At 35.9% G+C, this 24,544-nt stretch overlaps 3 protein-coding genes across 3 annotated transcripts; 1 reads left to right on the top strand and 2 right to left on the bottom strand.

The window, feature by feature from the left end:
- Positions 1-341: 341 nt before the first annotated feature.
- On the top strand, positions 342-2,907 carry GEX1 (gamete expressed protein 1). The gene is made up of 6 exons (XM_021956359.2): positions 342-941; positions 1,027-1,614; positions 1,690-1,816; positions 1,913-2,099; positions 2,201-2,348; positions 2,430-2,907. The coding sequence occupies exons 1-6, from the start codon at positions 487-489 to the stop codon at positions 2,680-2,682; spliced, it is 1,758 nt and encodes a 585-aa protein (XP_021812051.2). The 5' UTR covers positions 342-486; the 3' UTR covers positions 2,683-2,907.
- Positions 2,908-2,962: 55 nt separating this feature from the next.
- On the bottom strand, positions 2,963-5,013 carry LOC110755166 (Tetratricopeptide repeat (TPR)-like superfamily protein). The gene has a single exon (XM_021956341.2). It carries the CDS (start codon positions 4,972-4,974, stop codon positions 3,013-3,015), a length of 1,962 nt encoding a protein of 653 aa, XP_021812033.2. The 5' UTR covers positions 4,975-5,013; the 3' UTR covers positions 2,963-3,012.
- Positions 5,014-5,143: 130 nt separating this feature from the next.
- LOC110755167 (putative oxidoreductase At4g09670) lies at positions 5,144-6,530 on the bottom strand. The gene is made up of 2 exons (XM_021956342.2): positions 5,947-6,530; positions 5,144-5,866 (listed from the first exon to the last, which is right to left on the bottom strand). Exons 1-2 carry the CDS (start codon positions 6,409-6,411, stop codon positions 5,246-5,248), a joined length of 1,086 nt encoding a protein of 361 aa, XP_021812034.2. The 5' UTR covers positions 6,412-6,530; the 3' UTR covers positions 5,144-5,245.
- Between the last annotated feature and the right edge of the window lie 18,014 nt (positions 6,531-24,544).

Genomic DNA, 24,544 nt, shown 5'->3' with positions numbered 1-24,544 from the left:
TTCTCTCTTCGTTTCCAAAACACAAACACCAAAAAAAAAAAAAAAACATTAGATTGTGACTTCTTGTTGTGAGAGACACGACTGAAACACAACCACCCAGGTCACCCCTCCTGTCTTTTGCTTCTATTCTTTTCTCAAATTATTTTTTTACATGGGTGTTTTGGATGGCATAATCTTTTATCTTCAAATCCTCATTACCTTGCTTGATTACATGATTTCGCAGATTAATTACATGTCTTTTTCACCTTCATCTTCTCCTTGTCCCTTTCTGATATTTTTTTTTCTTTTCTTTTTTATTCCTTCTCTCTAACTTTTGCATCACAAACGGCTAAAGTCACATTTCAACGTTTTCCATTTCCGTTTCTTGAACTCCAAGTCTTCAAGATATTATAATTATATATGTAATTATATATCTGTGTACATGTATATGCAAGGCCCTCCAAGCATAAAATCATAAACTTTTGAATTTTGCAGTGCAGGTCTGAAATGGATCATCCTCGTTTTCTTCTGGTTCTACTAATTATAATATCGGCTTCATCCAACTGTCACTCGTGGGGTTGGTTCTCTTCAGAAGAGACCTCCTCTAGTGAGAACCCTTCTGGTTCAGTTGGTAAATTCTCTATGGAAGGTGTTAATGACCAGAAGGGGGTCAGGCTAGTTGAAAGTGCTAAGAAGAAATTGGTTGGTTCAGACTCTTGTTGGCAAAATGCTTATCGGCATCTCTTTTCTGGGTGCTCAGAGATTTTCGCTGTCGAAGAGAAGCGGTCGAGATTTGCTTGGCATCTTAGTGATTGCTTTCAGAAGGACTCTGGCAGGCCTCCTTTTCCTTCATGTGACCCAAAATCTGTCATGTATAAATGCCTGAAAAGTTTGAATGACTATGAGCATAAGGTCTATCTGGAATTCTACCTTGAGACCAATTCAATCTGCCATCAGTTACAGTTGAGTATACTAATATCTTCCATGTAAGTTGAATGAATTCTTCCTGAGAAACTAACAAGAACTTTGTTTTTCGGTCGTTTTCAGGGCTCGAGTATTTAAGCATGAAACAGAGAGACTGGTGAATGAACTTAAAAATTCAGCCCAATATGCAGAAGGCAAGTTGGAAAAAATTGAAGAGAAGGCAGAGTATCTACTGCAGGGCTCAAATCAAATATATGAGTCTTTGAATTCAATTGATGTTCAAACACAGCAAGTTGCTCAAACTGCAAAAAATGTGGAAGATCATGTAGACGTCGTATTGAAGCATTCGGCAGCAGTTTATGAGCAATCCAGGAAAATCCAAGCTTCTCAATCAGAGCTGCAAGAAGGACAAGTAGAAATGAAGAGAAACTTGAAAGATGGAATGGCAATGCTGCAAGATTCATACAGCCATTTGGGCCAAGAGATTGATAACTTAAGAAATGAGGCAGTTGAAATTGAAAAGGAGATAACTAAAGTTGGAGACCAAATGTCATCTAGGATGGAGAATCTGCAAAGCAAAGCAGATGATATTGGGAATATGGCTGGGGTCTCTTTGGATAAGCAACATCAGCTTCTCGATGGACAGACGACTGCTCTCAAGGATCTTCAGTTTTTAACAAAATTTCAATCTGAAGCATTAGAAGAGAGCAGGTAAAACCAGAAAATAAAAACAATATGAAGTCTGAAAATTTGTAAAGTTTCTCTAACTCATTTTTAAAATCGCAGGAGTACACTTCACCGGTTAGCTGAATATGGCCATAGACAACAAGAAGAGCTTCTTCAAAAGCAACAACAGCTTCAACAAGTTCATGATCACTTGATGGAAAATTCAAAGTCAATCTTGGCAGCTCAGGTGTTTTTTAGCTTTAGATATCTTATTTAACGAGGTTTCTTCCACTGGTTTTCACAGTTTTCTTTAAATTTATTCTCAGTTTTTTTCTGCTCACAGGACTCTTTTGAATCAAAGCAAGCCAGCATGTTCATTGCATTAGACAAGCTATTCACTTTGCACAATGCTATGTTGCTTGAATCGCGCTTAATCAAAGCTTTCTTTATTTACTTTATATCGATGTTTGTTATCTACATGTTCACAAGCACAAAGCAAACATACACAGTTAGACCTTGGCTATATATTGGTAAGTACTTTTATCTTATTATGAAAAGGAAAAAAATTCAGAAATTTACATTGGTTCATTAACTTTTATATTTACTGTTGTATATCTAATTTCATTGACAGGGCTGTGTGCCACATTCTTGATAGAAGTAGTGACAATTCGGTTCACCCCGATTGACATTCAACAGCAAACATGGAAAATAAACCTTTTCCGATCAACCTTTGCTGTAATTGCTTTAGTTAAGCTAATACATGCAATTTTCACATACAGGTATTATATATGCTGAAAAATTTGAAACTTGAGCTGAAGGGTGCATTCAATATCTAAAAGGGTGCCTTTCAAACTATGCAGGGACTATGAAGTGTTGAACAATAAGTTGTTACATACATTGATTGAGAAGGTTAATGGCATGCAAAGATACCAGAAGTTGTCATGGGAGGAAGATAGTGAATTTAACTGGTCCTCTTGGATTGACACCCACTTACCAGAAGACGTAGACAGTTCTGAAGACCCTGACTACTTAGTTCCTGAAGAAGTTGGGGAAAATTTTATCACAGCTTCAACTATAAAAGAATATGATCTCCGCCAACGTCTTCTTCGTTGAAAACTTTCTTAGTCTTGTACATTTGAACTCATAATTTTTATGTTCTTTCTCGGGGTTCCTTTTCATCAAATAGTATTTAAATAGAAATTCACATCAAGATTACTTGTCACAATCAGTGAGATCTATACGGTGTTTTAAGACTATCTGCACTAATCAACCATCTGTTTGCACAAACCCATGTGCCATATGGCTAGAATATAACATAATCTTATTTTAATGGGTCCTCAAAAGAGGAGGAATCAAATTTGACAAAAATGTAAAGAAGAATCATGAAAAAAAGTAAGAAAGAATGGTAGAACCTTAGCAGAAAAGTAAGAAAGAATGGTGTTATCACCAGTGGTCCTTACAAGAGCATGCTCCGCCTTTGAAATGGTGGAAGCGATTTGTGTCCCTTAAAACAATCAATCTCCCTGTAATCACTGAAACTAATTTCACCCAGGAGTGGCAATCTGCACAAATGCGTATGTTCTTTGTAATCCTAATTGGCATTCCAGCAGCAGTGTGGACAAGTGCAAACGTAACTGCGACTCTTTCACTATGCCCACAAACCCACATTGCTTTAGTTTCTTCATTTACCTCATGTAGCACAACACTAGTGTCAAGGATATATCCAAGCTCTTTCATAGCATCCGTCAATTCATTCCAAACCTTCTTGAACTCAGCTGAATTACGAAATTCAAAACCCCCGCCTGCTAGAAATGTGTGAATTCTATTCCTTATCTGTACCCAACTGCATCCAGCATCTTTTTTAATTCCCCTATGCTTCATCAGTTCTCTAACCCTATTCACACCATTCCACATCCCTGCATTTGCATAAACGTTTGAGAGCATTACATAGTTCCCAGGATTGGTCGGTTCAAGTTCAAACAACTCCTTTGCTGCACACTCTGCAAGAGAAACATTGCCTTCGAGCCGGCATGAGTTGAGTAATGATCCCCATATGCTGCCACTCGGCTTCATAGGCATTCTTTCCACTACATCTAAGGCTTCCTTAATTCTACCAGCTCTGCCCAAGAGATCCACCAAGCAAGCATAATGCTCAACTGTTGGTGAAACACCATAAACTAACTTCATTTTATTAAACAATCTTTGCCCTTCATCAGTAAGCCCCGCATGGCTACAGCCAGACAACAAAGCTATAAATGTTACTCCATCTGGTCGGACACCAGACTCTATCATCAGATCAAACAATCTCATTCCTTCTTCTATGAATCCATTGTTCGCATACCCTGTCAGCAGAGTATTCCATGATGTCAAGTCTTTACTTTGCATTCTCTCAAACACCCTCTTACAGTAATCAATTTCTCCAGATTTTGCATACATGTCGATAAGTGAGTTTAATACAGGGACATCAGGTCTCTTGGTGGACTTCACAATCTGGGCATGTATCTCTTTCCCACAATGAAGTGCAGTCAGTCTACCACAGACTGGTAAAATCGTCGTAAGGGTGACCCAACTGAATCCCATACCCTCTCCTTGCATCCTTCTGAAAGAATCCAATGACTCAAACACTTGGTCTCGTCGAGCAAAACTAGCAATCAAAGAGTTCCAGGAAACAACGTTTCTCTCAGGCATTGTATCGAACACCCTGAAGACCTCAACAGAACACCCGTTCTCCGCATACAACCTCAAAAGAGCATTGTTCACCACTTGATCAGGCTGTTCAATTGATTTCACAATCTGGGCATGGACTGCTCTACCAACCCTCAACTCAGGCAATTCTGCACACGCCTTCAACGCCATTGAAAATGCGAAATTACCCGGCTGGACAAACCGGATCAGCATGTCACAATACACAAGCAAAGCTTCAACCAAGTACCCATTTCTCAAGTACCCAATAGCCATTGCCACCCACACTGACTCGGGAACCTGTTCATCTTCCAACCCATCCTCGAAAACAGAGCGAGCCTCATCCATTCGGCCGCAAACAGAGTAAAGCGTGATGAGCTTGCTTTTCAAAGTTGGGTCGTGGAGAAGGCCGTGGTTGTTGCCTTTGTCCTTGGAGAGAAGAAGTTGAAGATAAAGCCTTTGGCCATGCTCCAATGATTTTCTGGAGATACAGGTGTGGAGGAGCAGAGAGTAGGCTTCTACATCGAGCTCGGTGAATGTTAATCTGGACGGTGAGGATTCAATCAGGCGAAGGGCCTCGTCTAATTTGCCGGATTTGGCAAGCCATTTGAGCGTTGAAGTTAGAGGTTTGCTGCGTTTTTTAGTACCGTTGGGGCCTGAAGTTACAGTTATGTTAGTTGAAGCGGGGGGTATGTTCGTTGAGAGAGAAATCGCGGCAATCATTTTCCCCCTTTTGTTCGGATTTTAATTTCCTTGCTCTCTCAAGTCTTGTATGCCGTGTATGTGGATATAGAGGAAACTTTCAACAATTATTAGATTCAAAATTCAGAATCTCTCCCCTAACTAGAAGAAAACTCAAAACTTCCACCACCATTATGTTACGTTCACCTAATGAAGAAATTATTGTCACATTGTGTATAATATAGACACATTGTGTAGTTATTACAAATGTCGTAACTAGGAAAGCATATGAGCTAAAATCCAACAAAAGTAATTACAACTCAACAGGTTTACAACCAAGATCAATGGATTTCTTCACTGCATCCAATACTACCTGCGTATTTCTACTAATCTCGGGCCATTTACTCTCTGGACGGTGTCCAAATTTCATAATGCCCTTAACAAGCCTTGCAAACTCTTCAACCATCAAGGCCTCTTGCGGCAGCTCAGAAATCACTCTAACTTCTTCAGGCCTTACACTCCGCCCAATATGGAGTTCCACGAACGTTGCACCAGATGTGAAGTCAAACGAAGCAGATTTCTCTTGGTATGGAATAATGTAGTCGTTGCAGTGCAGCGAACCATTGCGGCCCGATATGGCCAAGTCCATGGATGTGTGGGAAAGAAAAGAGCAGTGAATCGTTGCAACCGTTTCGTCTAGTGGTTCCCAATGAAATGATGCAGTGCAAGACAAGATGACCCCTGCAGAGTTTTTGGTGACATCAGGCAGAGCATTCACCACAGTTGGTAATTTGTAGTTCTTTGCCCACAAGATGGCCCCAATGCAGTACCAGCCTAGGTCCCCAAGCGCACCCAGAGCATCCAAGTCCGGTTTCACTCTTATGTTGCTCTCCCGAAAATCCTGGGTTACTGACTTTGTCGATGTGCTACGGATCTAAAATGCATACACAACAAAAAATAAAAGACTCGTACCGATAATCACCTGAAAATAATTCAATTGACCAAAATGCTTACAATGTCAATTTGACCAAAATGTTTGGATTCAGAGATTAACTCCTTCAATTTGGCAGTCCTAGGGTGATGAAGCCACATCATCCCATCCATGAACTGTACACCGTTGGATTCACATGCTTCCAATATCTGATCAAGCTCACCCACATCAAGAGCCGCCGGTTTTTCCAGCAGCAAGTGCTTCTTCTTTTGGGCAGCTAACACCGCCCAGTGCAGATGAAGACTAGTGGGAAGGGGCATGTACACTGCATCTACACATGGGTCATCCAGCAGCTGATCATAGCTCCCGTAGGTCTTGACGGTCCCAGATAATCCATTGTTGCCTGCGAATTTCTGGGCTTTCTCGATCGAACGGCTGGCAATGGCGTAGAGGGTGGAATTCGGTGCGATCTTAATGGCTCGAGCCACTTTTCTAGCTATGCCGGCACATCCTATAATGCCGAAACGGACTGTTTGGTTTTCAGCCATTTTGGTTTTGGTTTTCCTTATCGTTTGTGGGCCTTTGAGCTGGAGTAGGGGGCTGTAATTTGGTGGTTGCAGCCACTGTTTTAGGAAAAGAAAAACACTATCGTTTGTTGAAATATAAATGTGGATGCCCCACATCTTGAAAGATGGAGCTTTGTGGTGCGCACCCCTATGTTACGTGTACATGCACATCTCCATCCTCCAACATCAAAGCTCAATCTCCACACCCACATCCATGATTCATGTAAGTTCTTTTCTCCATTTTTTCTTTTTCTTTCTTTGCTTTTCCTTTTTCTTCTACTCTTCTTTTTCTTGTAATTATCAATTTGTAAGATTGTTTCAAAACTTTGATCTAGGGAATTATAAATTAGGGTTTTTTTCTTCTTCTCAATTGATGTTACTATCTAGGGATTTATTATGGGTGTTACTATATAGGAAAAGGAGTGTTCTTTTTTCTAATGCAAGTTGTGTTATTAAATTAAGTATTAGTACATAATTTATGGGTTGTTAATGCTTCTTGTACTTGTTGGAGTACATGCTCACCTAGACCCCTAAATCTGATCCACATGCATTCTAAATGAATTGACAACATTGTTCATTTTAATATGAGCCGTTAATCCAAACCACATGTCGTTTTTGGCCATACCAAGTATCATTTTTCACTACATTGAATCAGTCTCGTATGTTTGATCATATCTCTTATTTAATAGCCTTCAATCTAGATAGTCCAAATTATTCCAATATTAATTCTTTTCTTGAAAACAATCATGGCCATCCATTAATTTAAGCTTTTCTTTCCTATAAATAGCTCAACCCTCCTCCCATTTTTTTCTTTTCAGTTGACTCCAAATCAATGCAAATGTTCCTATCGCTCTCTTACTTATTATAATTTTTTGTTTTGTTTAATTAGTTTTAGTCTTGCCTTTAACCCAAGGAAGGACTGAACGATAGTGTTGATTGATTGACGAACCGCTCAGGAGTAGGCTTAAGCTGGTCGACCTTACTAGGTACCCAAATTAACATGTTTGTGAAAATGTGTGAGCATGCCATGAGGTTTGAATAAAACTTGTTTGGGTTGTGCATGTTTTAAGGTTTCTCTGCATTACCATGTAGTTATAATTACTTTGTGGGGGCAAATGAATATATGTGACGTGATGCTCATCCCTATTTTTGTGTAGTTCGCGTATACGTAACGACTTAGACTAGGATATTAAAGCGACCTTGCAACTTGCGAACTTAGAATTTTGTTGCGCATTTACTTGGCAGGTCAAGAAAGTTCTCCTATTGCATTTATTGTGAGCCATGTTCACTTCTAAACTTTTGATTCTCTTTTATTTATTGACATGTTGTATCTAGTTCAGTCGGGGTGAGTTTTGTATACTTTCTTGTTTTGTGAATTTATGTATTGCTACTCTTGAACTATTGTAACCTTGTATAGGTTGATGCTTATGTAAATATTTTATTTAAAAAGTGTTTATTTTGGTTTTCTGCAACTCGTTTCCACTTAACCAAAAGGGCTTTGGGTAAACAAAAATAGTGAAAATATTTCATATGTCAACCGTAATTCTCAATTTGCCATATTGATTTACAATTATAAGTGTCACGTGATGCTAAATCCGTCAAAAAAATTGTTGGAAACGATCATGTTTCGTACACATACCTAATTTGTTAAGAGTATCTTAGCAATTTACTCTTTAAAACCTTTTATACTTAAAAAAAACAAAACAAAAGAAACCCTACCCTCCCCCAACCCAACCCTCCCATTGTTTAAGAAAAATTTATTGTGGCAACTTGGAAATCGGATGACCTAGTAAAGTTTAGGTTCAACATGTAAAAGGTTGTATTAACCAAAATAGAACAAGCCCAACGAGCCATCACAAGGGGCCCAAACTGGTGGAAATAAACAGAAAACAATGCTAGAACAGATTATCACCATTATAGCAAGTCGTCTTCATTCACCCCTTAAATGCTGGTAAGACAATAAAACGTCAGGCTCTCTCTCCCTCTCTCTTTCTCTTTCTCTTTCTCTCTGAACAAGGTGTGATGTGAAAGCTCCGTCCCACACAATTGTACAGCCTATGGCTCTAGGTTTGCCTCATTTTCACTGCCACCTACTGATTAACTAGGTCCAAGTCCAAGTAACCACAGTAAAACGCTGAATTTTTTTACAATTTGCAAACAATTAAAAGAAAATGTAAAAACAAAACTGAAAGGAAATCACAGTCTGTAAATCCAACGAAGACACTGACACATGCATATATGAAGGAAGGAAGGAAGGCATGCATTATCATATCATATGGTCATCATAGCCTCATAATATATAATGGACTTTCCTTTTTCTTCCACTTTTTCTTGTCAGAAGGAGAAAAGCAAAAGCTGAAATAGCTTTGAAAATTCATCTATTTTTTTGTCCACCTTCTCTCTCTCTGAAACACGTACTTTTTTTATATAAAAAAAAAATTATTTGTTTTTGGGTTTTTGAATTTGAACTTTTATTTATGTCAAAGGTTCATCAATCATAAAGCAATCGATTACAAAATCATTTCCTCACCTCTCACTTTCACATTGGACCATCTTTTCTGTTCTGCCCAAAAAGTCCCGTGTCCTTCTGCCGCTTCTCATTTATTACTCTCTTTTCGAGGAATGGGCCTTCTATTGTTAACCACACTCTTCCACCATCCCTTTTCTCTGCCTTATTTATTCACTCTCTGGTCAACTTCAAAGCGTAGAATGTTGTTCCATCCTTCCATATCATATCATAATATTCATATAATTCTATCTCTGAATCAATTTTATCAAGTAGGAAATGCTATTCACAATTCAAAATAAGTTAACATTTTCATTTTCTACGGCTACCAATGTGTCATGAGGTTAAAATTTGAAATAACTGGTTTACAAGCGAAAACCCTTTTTAACTGGACTCGACCTCGTTAGTTGGCATTTATTATTATTATTTTTTAAATCATGAACTTCACAAGCACTTTTGCAATTAAGATTTTTATTTCTTTTTACTTTCACTCCTGATAACTATCACAACTTTCTCTCTAATTAAGGAAAAAAAATCTAAGTGTGAGCAACTTTTTCAGTCATTTTCTAAGAAAAAGCAATGCTTATTTGCATCACAATTATTACAGATAAAGAAAATGACCTCCACTCAGTTAACAAATTTTTTGCATATATTATTTTTGTAAACCCAAGGTTACAGTAGAAAGTTTTCCGGAAAACAAAGCTGCTTAAAATGGGACTTGACAACTATAAAATTGCCTAGCAATGGAAGAGGCTTTTCCTTTAAAACTTTATCTGTTGCAGTAAAGCCATAACTGAAAGGGAAGACCCACCTTCTTCAGTGTAGCCTTGTCTCCTGATACTTCCTGCCTCCCGGTATATCCCCAGAAGAATTTACTCGCATGTAGCCAAAGTAATTTTAATGGTCAAGATCATTTCATGGTGCAGTATGTATGCGAAGATTAAACAATTTTAGGCAACATAAATGAAAGAAAAAAAACAAGCAAAGCCGAGTTTATATTTTTAAGTTCTTCTTATAGTCTCATTTGATTTGGGCTCTTGATCTGTTTCAAATTTAAGATGCAGACCCACCAACCTGCATTGGCTTTTCCATAAATAAAAAATTCGAAATTCCGGTAGGGTAAATTCGATATGCAGCCATAGAAACCTCCAAATACATGCATGTGGTGAGGCAAGCAAATGCAGCAGAGGAATTAAGAGACAAAACCTAGAGTGTGGATAGCAAGTGGGTACGCATCAAAATTGACATTTTATCCTATTTTAGTTGACAAATAGAGTTCTTTAAAAAAAAATAGTATTGCATTTTATTTCTTTAAAACTACCACAACAAATAACATAAAAAGAACAAAGAAAAAAATATTGCCACCTTATTACCCTTTAGAGTACAAAATTGACATTGCATATCTTATAGTTGACAAGGAGGGTTTTCTTAATGTATATGGTATAGACAAACTAGCCTTTGGTCTAGTGGTATTTGTTTCCAGTCGATTGAAGGATGGCTCAAGTTCAATTCATATATACGGATAGTGAAGACGATATATATTTATGATGAGTTCAATACCTAATTGTTATGTAGCTTTGTTGCGGATGTATTGGTTTGTTATAAAAGTATCTTGTAAATATCATATCATTTGTCAAAATTATTATAATTGTTAGGTCTAATAATATTGTGATTCTTGTTAATTTAATATATGTTTTCATAGCAAATTTGTATTTAGCAGCAAACAATCTGGGTCACTTTGTCTTTGTGGAAGAGGTACAAAAGGGCGCAAGTGGAAGTGAATGAAATTGAAATTGGAGGTTGGTAGGGTTTGTATGTCGGGTTATGGGAAAATTTACAGTACATTCTTTTAATTTCGTGGTGGTCTTTCACCTTCAATACATTCGCTCGTTTAAAGGGGAAGGCATAATAGACCCCCGCTCCTTGAGTTTCTTTCTTCGAATGCTCACATCACATAATAAAAGTGGACTTTGACATCTCTCTCTCTCTCTCTCTCTCTCTCTCTCTCTCTCTCTCTCTCTCTCTCTCTCTCTCTCTCTCTCTCTCTCTCTCAATGCTTAATCAATTATACAACTACCATTCACTACTTCAAATATATCTGCTTCTTCTCTAATTAAGGTTCATTATAGTTGTATATATATATGCCCCTAGAAACCCTAGACGTACCTCTTATAGAGGTATAAGCACGTTCATTTAACTATATAAGTACTAGAAACAAAAAAAATTTGAGAATATAAGTATATAATTGGCATTTCTGTCTTATAAATAAAGAAAATACTATCCTATTTTTACAAATAAGAATGACACGGGTTTAATAATACTATGTGTACCACATTTGTTGATCACTTTGTTGACCACCTCTGTAATATAGGTGGACCTCACCTGTATAGAGAGATGATATGCAATGTGGTCAATACAAATAGCATCACTCTTAATACAATGGTAGAGTCAACGGTTTTTTGTTTTGTTTTGTTTTGTTTTGTTTTGTTTTGTTTTTTTTTTTTTGTGGTGAATAATAAAAGTAAAAATTTGGCTTCATGGATTGGGGGTGAACTATTTGATATGCGACGAGAGGATAAAGGTGAGATGGATAGGTTTGAAAATCTGAATCCATCTTTGATCTATATATATAAAGCAAAAGGAAGAGAATTGTGAAACATTCAAAATACCAAAAAATGCCCTTGGTTAATGCAAACATTAAGAATTGAAATTATTAATTAAATGAGGATAATATGGTAAATTCACACTTTTTTATATTTTAAAAAAATTAAAATTTAAAGAAAAATTAGATGATGAATCCTATTTTTATGGAATACAACTACCCATTATCTTTTTTAATTCTAAAATAAATTTTAAATTTTTTTTAAAAAGCCTCTCGCAGGTGCGGAAGCGCATGCAGAGAGGCTAGTAAAAATAAAAGGAAAAGACTTGGACCTTAAAACTAAGGATCCTAAAAACAAATCTCATTTGCCTTAAGGAGGAGCTCCTTTTTTTCTTTTTCTTTTTTTAATAGAAAAAAGTGATAAATGTATTCATAAATGAGGCACAAAGACCATTAGCCATATGGGCAAATACAAATACCCACAAACGGGTAATACTAATATGGAAGCATAGTCACCAGAGAGGGTTAATTGAGATACATGCTACAAAAGGCTAGAGAAATTTCAGCATAAAAGCCACATGCTGAACAAACCAGACATGAATCACATCGATCGCCTAAATCTACTAATATAACTACAACTTTTAAACTCTCACAAGTACAAAATACAAGTACGAACTAGAAAACAATCAAACACCCAACTCACAGGGAGTTGATGCAATTATTATTACAAAATAAGAAAAATGCAGACAAACAATAACAAAAAACCACCAGAGCCACTACCACAACCGTTGCTGCATCTGCCACCACAACCGTCAGCGCCGTCTTGGAGATAGAGAGCACCACCGAGATTGCGGCCAGTCACCCTGCAACAAAAGACCAACCAACAAAACCACAAATCCAAGGATATTTGGGTAAAAAACCAAGATCGAAAACAGATCTAGACACAAATAACCTCCCAACAATTAAAACCCCAAATCCAGTAGATGAGAAAGGGGAGAAATAAGTAGGTAGGCAAGGAGAGAGAGAGAGAGAGAGAGAGAGAGAGAGAGAGAGAGAGAGAGAGAGAGAGAGAGAGAGAGAGAGAGAGAGAGAGAGAGAGAAGGGAGGCTAGGCCTAGGTTTTTTTTCAATGCTTCATGGAAAAGCACTTGGGAGTGCTTCTCCAAAAAGTGCTTCTATGATCTAGAAACACTGCTAGAAAACACTTTTAGCCATTTCAGAAACACTGCCAAACATGCCCTAACTCTGCCTCACGCTCATACTCAAACTCAAAGACTCCGAACACCGATTTGGTCACGAGACATGCCCAGAAACAAAAACCCAATATCTTGGATAATATCCATGTATCTTCCGCTCTCACAAGATCTTATTTGAGAATTCATATATGTCTTAATCATTTGTTTCATAAAGCTAAGCTTACAGTGATGTTTAAATTTGGCATCTGACTTTCCCTTTCCCTTAGCTTATGGGTTAAAAGTAGATTAATTTGGCGTAAGTGTTGTCCAATAGCATCTCTAGCTCTTTAATGTGTTTCTAGCAGCAACAACAACAGAAAAAGGAAAGTCTTGCATATCTAATTTTAGTAATGTTCTTCATACATTAGGTAAAATTTCAGAAGTTTAGGGGCAAATTACTTGTTCCTTCTCAGATAACAAAACTAGAACAAAAACAAAAACTCTCCGAGGTCGCCACTACTACTACTATTTCTTTGTATGCGCGGGTCAAGATCTTTCAAGAACTTTGGAATTATACAACACTTGTTTTTTAGTTTAACAGTCAAATCCGTGGACCCCATTTGAATTGAATATTACAACCAAATCCAGCCTTATATCAGATGATTCATTCTCATTTAATAGCTTTACTTTTTTCGTTAAAATGCTGCTACTGATTTCTTTTGGTTGTCGGGAGAGAGAGCAAAAATATAAAATAAATAAAATAAAATTGTGCTCCATGACCTGGATGACTTAACCGGGATGCCCTTCATCTTTTTTTCCAATTTGTTTTCACTTTTTTTCTTTTTCATTTCAACAAAGTTTGATTGTGGGGCCAGCCGATCAAATGGTTCTGATTGAATGGGGAATGAGCATCATTTGTATGGTATAGAGCTGTACCAAACAACAACTATAAATGGTACAGGCTATTCCATATTCTCCACCATACATGCTTGTCAAACTGGCCGCCAATAAATGAAATACATGTGGGAAATTTTTCTGCTCAGATATAATGATAACCTTATGATGATGGATGGGGAATTTCTCTGAAGTGTTATGTTGTCTACTTTGGGACATTCAAAAGGTTTTACGGTACAATCATTCATAAGGACAGCCTAAATGTACATCAAAGTTTCACACTTGATTTTGTGAATTTTTTTTTTAATGGGGAAAAAGTTAGTGTGACAAAGAGACATATGCACCTCAAATTAGTTTATTTGAGGGACACTTTTGTAGGGCTCACTCCGCATTGTATTTCACTAATCTAAACAGTCTATTTTATAGATATTCATTCAAAGATTATCTCTACAAAAAAATCACTTGAATCCAATATCATTTGACTACTCAATTAAATTATTGAAATTTAAGTATTTTATTGAAGCACTGTGTTGTTGGTCTCAATTAGATGCCTTAATGATTTTCAATCTGTATGATTTTTTGCAACGATGATCTCTGAATGAAGATGTGAAAAATAGATGGTTTGGATCATTCAAAAAAATTTCGTAGGGATTCCTCAATGGAAATAGACTATATATATATTTCCAATTTTTCAACCAAAACAATTCTTCATTTAATTAATTAGGTATCAAAATAGCCCTTGTCTTTCTTTCAAATCTCGAAAATTATCTATGGTTGAGTCAATACTAAACTTTTGTACAATTCCCGTTTCGATAAACATAATCAAAGAGTGTGTAACAAATTTGTTTTCTATTTTGTTATGAAGCCTAGTTTTTGTTGTACGTATGAAAAAAAATGATCGCTCTGTAGTTGTAGTAGAAACCAGAAGAGTAAGCACGAGCACAACCACTCTATAGAAATGGATGTCATTGATCTTCTAGTGTTTACCAACCATTGAGATAGATGAGAAATTTTTGAAAAATTATTGAACAAGCCGAATAATGCCACTCTTAGAATGTTGAATTTGTCTTCTCAAATGCATTTTCTCATGATCTTCAAAGTGTTGCCGGTACAAGTAATCATCTACCAAGTGACAAATATCATCATTTTAAAACACTTATTCACTTCACGAGGATCCAAAGTTGAGCCTATAATAAGTAGCTTATTGCTTGATCGCTAAATCAACTATTGAATTCTTGCAGTTGAAAATCTATTATAGTGTAAATGATATGTGCCATGTAATAATGCGTAATGGTAAAATCATCTTGTTGATAGTGAGCAAAACCTCGTCCTACAAAATAACGAGCATTCATATGAGGGATATCTATGTTGTGTGTTTCACAAAAATAATTCAGGTTGGTGAGTAACGAATCTCATCCAACATCTTTAAATTTTTGGATGAGTGATTTAGTGGAAGAAACAAGATTCATGGCATTTATGATATCTTGAGATTGACATTGCAAAGCTTGACAAAGATTATTAATGATCTCCATAATTTCTTTCATGAAATGTAAGATAAAAGGCAAATTCATGTAAAGTCATTACCTTATAAGCTGCATCAACTTCTCCTAATTGAGAAGCAGTAGTTAGGTGATCAATTATGTTAATTAGAACTACACACATGTTGCACGAAAGATCTTTACTAAGCTAGAAATTGATTTCAAATGAGAACCACAATGAGTATCACCAACACATTGTAAGGTGCCAATTTGGTTAATTCATTTCCCAATCTTAAGCTCATCAATGGAAATCATGTGTGCAATTTTAGAAACTTGTGCATTTTTCAATTCATCTTTATGCAAGCATAATGCACCAACAATGTTGACTATAGAAGTCAATTTAGTGAAAAAGTGGTGAACATGTATAACTTCTCTTGACGATGCAACTAAAGCCAATTGTAATCGATGTGATAATGAACATAGTAAGCATATGGGCAATTATTCAAAATCAAAGCTTGTATCTCATTCCACTCACCTCACTTATTACTTGCACCATTATATCCTTGTCCTATAATATTTTGAATGTTTAGTGTACGATGAGATAATATAGAGTATACTTTCTTTTAGATTTAATGCCTCAGTATCTGATACATGAACAAACCCAAAACAAAAGTTCATGAAGAAGACCTTCTTTGTCAACAAACTGCAACACTATATAATCATTTGCTCTTCGTTAGATTCATAACACGCTTCATCAACAACTATATAAAATTTTGATTTCCCAATTTCTTCACAAATCACATCCTTCACTTTAGTTGAAAAAACTTGTAAATTTGTTTTTCAAGATTTGTGGTGACCTGTAAGATTCATATTTTGGAGCTTTATCTAAGACAACTCCGACAAATTTTTCACTATATGAAGCTACTATTTCCAACATTTGAAGGAAATTTTCACAATTGATTGAATTCTATTTTTCATCATGGCCTCTAAAAGCACATCCTAGGAATGCTAGCCATTCGCTTGCTTTAATTGAGGCCTTAAGTCGTAGTTGATTGTTTGTGTTGATGCGTGAAATTCGCACAACCAAACAGAATGAGTCAAACCAAGTGAACCCTTTCTCAAGAACAGACCTGGTTGGGTTCTATACTTCTGTATGCTTTTTGGCCTTACTTGGAGTAGCTAAGTAAAGCTGCTGCTGGTCCTTGTTCTTGAAAATAGGCAAGATACGGTCACTAAAAAGATGGTGGTGGGTCCACCCACCCTGCAATGTCTAAGTCAATCTTTATTTGTCAAAGGAAGTTGCCAAAAGTATTCTACTCAAGTATAAAGAAAGTTTAAATTACCCTTTTTAGGTGAAAAGTACTCTCCTTTTATACAAGGAAAGTTGGACCTCACTCTTGTTTTGTTTCGATGTAGGACTAAGGAATCACTGATGACGTGGTATCTTTTGAGTGAGCAGTCAGTGGTGGCCAGACTTGTGTCCCTCCATATTCTGTGAGTCTGGAATGGCATTTCAACTCCCCATGTGTTGGCCTTTGAGGAGAGGTATCTAGGCGCTGGACGTGCTAAGCTTGGTCGTAGGGACCTTTGTTGGGCTTGACCGGCCTTCCTTACCATTCAAGGGCCTCCTCAGGCATAGTTAAGGCGTCTTATGTTGATTTTTAGTCATCTAGGCCCTTTTTGGTTAGCTTAATGAATATTTGGTATCAACAGTGCAATATGTTGGGAAGAGTAATTATCAACAACTTTTTTGTATATGATGACATTGATTCATCAAATTCAAGCGTGAAATCTCGAAATTTTATGAAGTGAGTTAGGATATTTCCTTTCGGAATTTAGAAAAGCACAATTGTTTCCATCTCTAACTTTTTGCCAACTTTGAAATCCCTCAACATGAAAGCATGTTGTCCAGAATACCTAGATGGTTTGTCAATAAGATAGCAAATTAGACAAAAAGTTGCATGATTCTCAAGAGAACATTCTAAACACAAAGAAAATAGTTTGAACCATGAACTTTGAAAGCCACGATGATGAGTTACTGGTCCTAATTTCGGATATGCTTGGATAGTATAGGTTCTTATGGACAACCCTTAATGTAAGTGTTATGTTTTCCTATTTAGATTGGTGCACTAGATACTAAGTTATATAAGGTTTTGATAAGAGTTTAAATTAAGTTGTACCTTGAGGCCCAAAACCTTGTGAAATAAGGAAGGGTTTTGAGGCTTATTAAGGAGTCCTATTTTATTTCCTTTTTGCATGAACCGATTAAGTGGGTTTGGAAGATTAGTCAAGTCGGCCCTCAGTGACGAGTAGAGAAGACTTGACCTAACCCTATATAAGCTTAAGGCCCTGCTCTCATCATACACGTTCTCTAAACCTATTCTCATCATAAAGAGAGAATTGAAACAGATTATGAGAGAGAGCAGAAGTCTTGAGCCATTCTTGTTCTTGCTAAGATTGCTGCTGCTACGGATTAGATGAGTTCAGAGGCTGTGTACTCAAGGAAGATGGTTCCAGGTATGTCTTCATGTCTTTATACGTATTACATATTTGTGTGAAAGATCTAGATTGTGTATTAAAAAAATCTAACAGTTGGTATCAGAGCTTAAGGTTGTTCACACATATCTGTAATCGTTGTTCAAGTATGCCTACTATGTTTTCATATTTGTTCATGCCATAATGTTTTTTGGTTATGTTTAATTTTGAAGATAGATTAAACATGTTTTCTAAAATATCAAGAATATTAGAGAATCCAGAAAAACATGTTTTGATTTGTTTTTCATATTTTCAAAACTTTAAACACGTTTTTGACCTAACAGATGACCTTAAACCCCTAAAAATGCCCATATGTCACAAAAAATCTGTGAGTTGTGTTAATTAGGTCATTCCATATTCAGAAATGTATTTTGCGTAAAAAAACGGACACAAAAAACCCCTAAAACACTGTTCACGGCAGAAACACTGTTCACGTCTAAAATACTGTTCACAACAGAAACACTATTCACTGTAATTTTAGGGTTTCTCTCTTAAACTGTGTTTGTTTGGTTATTTTCTGAGCTAGATAGGTCTTGTCTTTGTTATGAGAATCAACAAATTTTTCATAACAAAACCAAACCTAAATACTCAAACTCTAAAGAAATAACCAAAATTGCATCATACCTAAATTACTTGATAAGTTTCTTCAACAAATAGAATCTATCCTATAATTTGTTTATGATGCACAAGATAACACGTAATTTGTGTAAGCTATAAGTAATCTCTTGCCACAAAGGTGTGATACTTAATTAAGGAAACTTGCATATGTTATTTGTTAGTTTTGTGAATAAAGTTAAACGGAAAAACTGTTTTCTCTTAACAAATTGAGAATCGATTTCTTGGAAAGTAATTATGCTTTCTTTTGCAAATCCTTACAGCTTTGAACACTCCCTCAATCAATTTCTCGCAAATTGAAAGATTCACTGGATCAAACTTCAAAATATGGACGTTTGATTTTGCAGTTATTCTCAGAATAAATGAGATCATTTATGATCTCACTCATAATTATATTTAATTCAAGTTAGCCATTTCGCTTATGTATCTTGTAGCACTAGTAAAAAAAACCCTTTGCGCGACCAAATTTTGCGCGACGAAACACAATTCGTCGCTCAAAGTGACTTTGCGCGACGAAAATGAAACTTTGTCGCTCAAATTCTTACGCGACTAAATTTTGCGCAACGAAACACAAATCGTCGCACAAAGTCATTTTGCGCGACGAAGTGTGGTTCGTCTCGTAAAGTCTTCACAAAAATAAAGAAAATAATAAAATTATTTGTGAAAATCTTTGCATGACTTTGCGCGACGAAACAATAAAATTCGGTGCACAGAGTCTTGCGCGACGAAGTGCATTTCGTCGCGCAAAGTCTTTACAAAAATAAATAAAATAATTTTTTTTTATAAAAATCTGTGCATGACTTTGCGCAACGAATTTATAAACTTCGTCTCGCAAAGTCTTTACAAAAATAAAAATAAATAAATAAATAAAATTATTTTGTTAGAAAAATATAATATTTTAAATGTATTATATTTTAAATTGATGATCAAATTGGTTCATTGTATTCATATAGGGTCACGGAGTGTAGCTGTAAAAAATCATCAAAATCGAAATTGAAATAACCGTTAAATCGTGATTTTTCGTTTATAACCGTCGAAAATTTTTATCCTATTACTTGATCTCTGAATGTTTATTTCTTCCAATTTTTGGCGTATATGATCTCGAAGTATAAACAAACAAGTTTGACGGTTGGATCTTTGAAACTAGTTTCGTAGAATGCGTATGCCATCAAAACAATATATTCACTAACAATTAAGAGTTTATTTATACTTTCATTAAATACAACATAAGATTTTGTGGTATCCACTAGTGTAAATATTTTAAATTGAAGATCAAATTGAGTCATTGTATTCATATAGGTTCAAGGAGTGTAGCTGTAAAAAATCATCAAAATCGGAGTTAAAATAACCGTTAAATCGTGATTTTTGTTTATAACCATCGAAAAGTTTTGTCCCATTACGTGATCTCTAAATGTTTATTTTTTCCGATTTTTAGGGTATACGATCTCGAAGTATAAACAAACAAGTTTGACGGTTGGATCGTTGAAACTAGTTTCATAGAATACATATGCCATCAAAACAATATATTCACTAACAATTAAGAGTTTATTTATACTTTCATTAAATATAACATAAGATTTTGTGGTATCCACTAGTGTAAATATTTTAAATTGACGATCGAATGCAGTCATTGTATTCATATAGGGTCAAGGAGTGTAGCTGTAAAAAATCATCAAAATCAGAGTTGAAATAACCGTTAAATCTTGATATTTCTTTTATAACCGTTGAAATATTTTGTCCCATTACTTGATCTCTTAATGTTTATTTTTTCCGAATTTTGGCGTATACGATCTCGAAGTATAAACAAATAAGTTTGACGGTTGGATCGTTGAGTAGCTTTAAATTTGTTTATTTTGTACGTATAACACTTAAGAAATTGAATAGTATATATATTTATTAGTAGGTTTAAATTTTTTTTAAGACTTTGCACGACCAATATAATAATTCGTCGTGCAAAGTATACTCTAAAAATTTGGGCGGGTACCAAAAATGAGAACTTTTTTTTAAAAAATTTTTACGGCTTTGCGCGACTAATATATAGTAGTTCGTCGCGCAAAATATACTCTAAAAATTTGGCGAGTACCAAAAATGGGAATTTAAAAAAAAAAAATTACAACTTTGCGGGACGAATATATAATTCGTCGCGGGACCAACATATAGTCGTTCGTTGCGCAAAGTATACCCGAAAAATTTGGGCGGGTACCAAAAATGCGAAATTTTTTTTAATTTTTTTTTCCAACTTTGCGCGACCAATATATACTAGTTCGTCGCGCAAAGTATACTCTAAAAATTTGGGCGGGTACCAAAAATGCGAAATTTAAAAAAAATATATATATTTCCAACTTTGCGCGACCAATATATAGTATTTCGTCGCGCAAAATATACTCTAAAAATTTGGCGGGTACAAAAAATGGGAATTTAAAAAAAAAAAAATTATGACTTTGCGGGACCAATATATAGTCGTTCGTCGCGCAAAGTATACCCGAAAAATTTGGGCGGGTTCCAAAAATGGGAAGCGGGAATATTGTGGTCGCGCAAAACTTTGAGCGACCAAAATTTCGTCGCGCAAAACCCTAAAAATTTGGGCGCGCACCAATAATGGGAATTTTTTTTTAAAAAAAATTTCGAGACTTTGCGCGACCAATATATTGTTTCTTCGTGCAAAGTGCTACGGTTTTTAAAACCAAAATAACACCTCCACCATTCTACGGTTTTTAAAACCAAAATAACACCTCCACCATTTTCTCAATGTCTTCTACTCTTACCTCTCCTCTCTCTTTCCTTCTCCCCAAATCCTACCCTTTCTCTCACACTCACTCCTCTCACTTAGTCTCTCATCTCTCTCTTCACTATCTCTCACTCTCACTCACTCTCTTATCTCTCTTTTCATCATCTCTCACTCTCACTCACTCTTTCATCTCTCTCTCACTATCTTCTCTATTCTCTCACACTCACTTCTCACTCACTCAAAATCTTGCCAAAAGGTATATTCTCTCCAAAGTTTAATTTTTTTTTTCATTAATATGTGTTTTTGGAGTTAGTTTTGAGTTTATGCCAATTTTTTGTTATTTTGTTGTTATTTGACAATATTTTTTTTTTTTTTGTAGGGAATCGTCGAGACTTTGACGGCTAAAGTTGAGGATTTAGACGCTATCGAAACATATCCTCCGCCACTACCACCACAATAGGCTTGTAGATTTTATTATTGTACTTTGTTAATTTATGTGTACATTTTGAATATTATATATATTGGATAATTTGACCACTATTTTTCATATGTAATTTTATTTTGAATATGTCAATTTAAATTAAAGTAATTAAAAAAAAATCATACAATTAAATTAAATTTAAAAAGTAAAAATTTGAAAAATTAATATAATGAAATTGATATAAAAGAAATAATAAAACAAAATGTCAAAAACCTTGGGCGACAAAATATTTCGTCGCGCAAACTATTAAACTAGTTAATTTTAATTAAATTTTTTTTTTTTAAAAAAAAAAATTGAATATTTCGTCGCGCAAAGATTTGCGCGACATTAGGATTCGTCGCGCAAAGTGTATTTGCGCGACGTTAATTTTCGTCGCGCAAAATAATATTATTCGTCGAGCAAAGTAGTTATAGTTCGTCGCGCAAAGTATCTTTTAGCGACGTTAGTATTCGTCGCGCAAAGTTGTTATAGTTCGTTACGCAAAGTATTTTTGCGCGACAAAAAATAATTTTCGTCGCGCAAAACCTTTCTTTACGATCTTTGCGCGACAGAACTTGCGCGACCAAAATTTCGTCGCGCAAACTTTGCGCGACGAAATTGTACTTTGCGCAACAAAATTATTTCGTCGCGCAAAGTGTTTTTTGTAGTAGTGTAGTACAACTCCTAGAGCTTAAGGAAAAAGAAAAGCATCTGGCGGTTAATAGGAGCCACTTGTGTCAACTAATCACGAATGGAATTCTAATAAAAAATATAATGGAGCTAATTAAGAAGCGAAACGAAGATGAGTTGGAGCGAAAAGGGTTAAGGCGCAGCGACGTCGTCGACCTTATGGAGGACCCATAAGGATATACACGGCTGCAAAGGACAGTCTCAGAAGTCTCAGGTTCGCCGTAAAGCTTGGTGTATGCGCTTATGGGAGATGACGAAGCATCAATTAGCTACTTCGATACAAGAATCTCCTAGTGCAGTCTATGAAACCTACGCCCCAACCTGAATCTCAACCCAAAACCTTGTGAAATAAGGAAGGGTTTTGAGGCCTATTAAGGAGTCCTATTTTATTTCCTTTTTGCGTGAACCAATTTAGTGGGCTTGGAAGATTAGTCAAGTCGGCCCTCGGTGATGAGTAGAGACGACTTGACCTAGCCCTATATAAGCTTAAGGCCCTGCTCTCATCAGACACGTTCTCTAAACCTATTCTCATCATAAAGAGAGAGCTGAAACAGATTCTGAGAGAGAGCAGAAGTCTTGAGCCATTCTTGTTCTTGCTAGGATTGCTGCTGCTACGGATTGGATGAGTTCAGAGGCTGTGTACTTAAGGAAGATGGCTCCAGGTATGTCTTCATGTCTTTATACGTATTACATATTTGTGTGAAAGATCTAGATTGTGTATTAAAGAAATTTAACAGTAAGCTCATCGAATTTCGTTACGTTGATTAACATGATGATTCCATATTTGTGAACGTAGTCATGGGTGGTGCTCTAAAGAACTAATAGCAACTTCATTGTCATTAATTTCAATTTCTAGAGATCTAGAATGATTTTTAGAAACTATCCTCTAATTTATAGTAATTGGTTGGCAATCCCCTTTTAATTATATTAATTTTATTGGTGGGACCCACAAATTACTTATTCTTTTCACCACTACATATTTAGGATAATACGTCTACTAAAATTTGAGAATTTTCTCATATTTGGTGAATTCTAGATTGTGTTTTACTGTGTAAATAGGAGAAAATTCAAGAGTGAGAAAAGAGAGCTAGGGTTCTTGATTGTAACCAAAGTTGTTCTTACATAATAGTGAATTTATTAGGTGAATCACCAAAAGGATGTAGGCATGAAGTCAAATCTCTATAAATCTTTGTGTTCTTGTGTATTTGCTTACTCTCTTCGTGGTGTGTGTGTTTTATTCTCAAGGGGTTTGTGTGTGTGCTGTTGCATGGTCCATCAACGACAAGGTCTTGAAATATTTTTGTACAACACATTTTTCATGAAAATGAACAGAGGAGAGGAGAGTTACTATCATAAGTTTCGCCGATGTTAATCGTGAAATCACAAACTTCAAAAAGGAGATATCCGCCTTGATGGATTAGTTCCAAGCAGGATTATATATCAAGGGTAGAGGAAACTATATGGCTTTTTTTAGTTGGGGTGTGCGCAAAGGGATTTTGCCGAAGCTATTCAATGTATACCAACCAAATTGACAATCCAGTTGTATCAACCAAGAGATCCAAAAACCAAAAGAGGTCGTAATTTTAATTGAAGAAAAATATAACATATCATGATTAACCCAAAATTGCTAAGAGAGAATCATGTCGTGTCAAAAATTGTTGCCTATTAAATATGAATGTTTTAGATATCACTTTTATTTTAGGTATTGTGTATTCTTTTCGTTTTTAATTACTCATTCCAGCTATTGCATCATGTTGGGTGGTTGTTTGATACGAACCCCAAGGTCTGGAGACAATGAAGTATGCATACGATTTCCTGCGTTTATCCAAACAAAATTTAATAGAATACATTATTTCTTTTGTGTACTTGATGGAAAAATAACCATTCCTTGCAACAAGGAACCAGTAGCAACACACAAATGAAATTTTTTGGAATTTTATTTTGGTGGTAGAAACCGTGTTCCTAGAAAGCGAAACCACGACATTTACTCAATTCAGCATATTTAATGCACCATCCAAAACACCACCTATGGATGAGTGTTTCATTGCTAAGAAGAGGGTGGAGAGGGTGGCACAGTAAATTGGAAACCCTACATCAATTATATTTTAAATAAATAGTTAACATGACAAGGAAAGAGGTAATTAATTAGTTTCCAAGTAGTATTATACTCAAGGATCCCATTGGGTTTTGAAAACCCTAGCTAGCATAAGAGTGAAGATAGTCAATGATGATGAGGATGGTGGTGGGCGAGAGAGAGAGAGAGAGAGGGAGAGGGAGAGAGAGAGAGAGAGAGAGAGAGAGAGAGAGTCATGTGGAGAAAGACATAATAAAACCCATATGGATGCCAGACAAGGTTGGTGAGAGATTAGAAGGGAATATTTGGGAGGATGTAAGGGGAATTAGAAGGTAAATAATTAACATGGGATTAGGGTT

This window comes from Prunus avium, chromosome 3 (genome assembly GCF_965620075.1).
Source record: "Prunus avium chromosome 3, drPruAviu1.hap1.1, whole genome shotgun sequence".
Taxonomy (NCBI): Eukaryota; Viridiplantae; Streptophyta; class Magnoliopsida; order Rosales; family Rosaceae; genus Prunus; species Prunus avium.
Note: the sequence above shows the minus strand (reverse complement) of the source record. Positions and strands in the feature narration are given on the sequence as shown.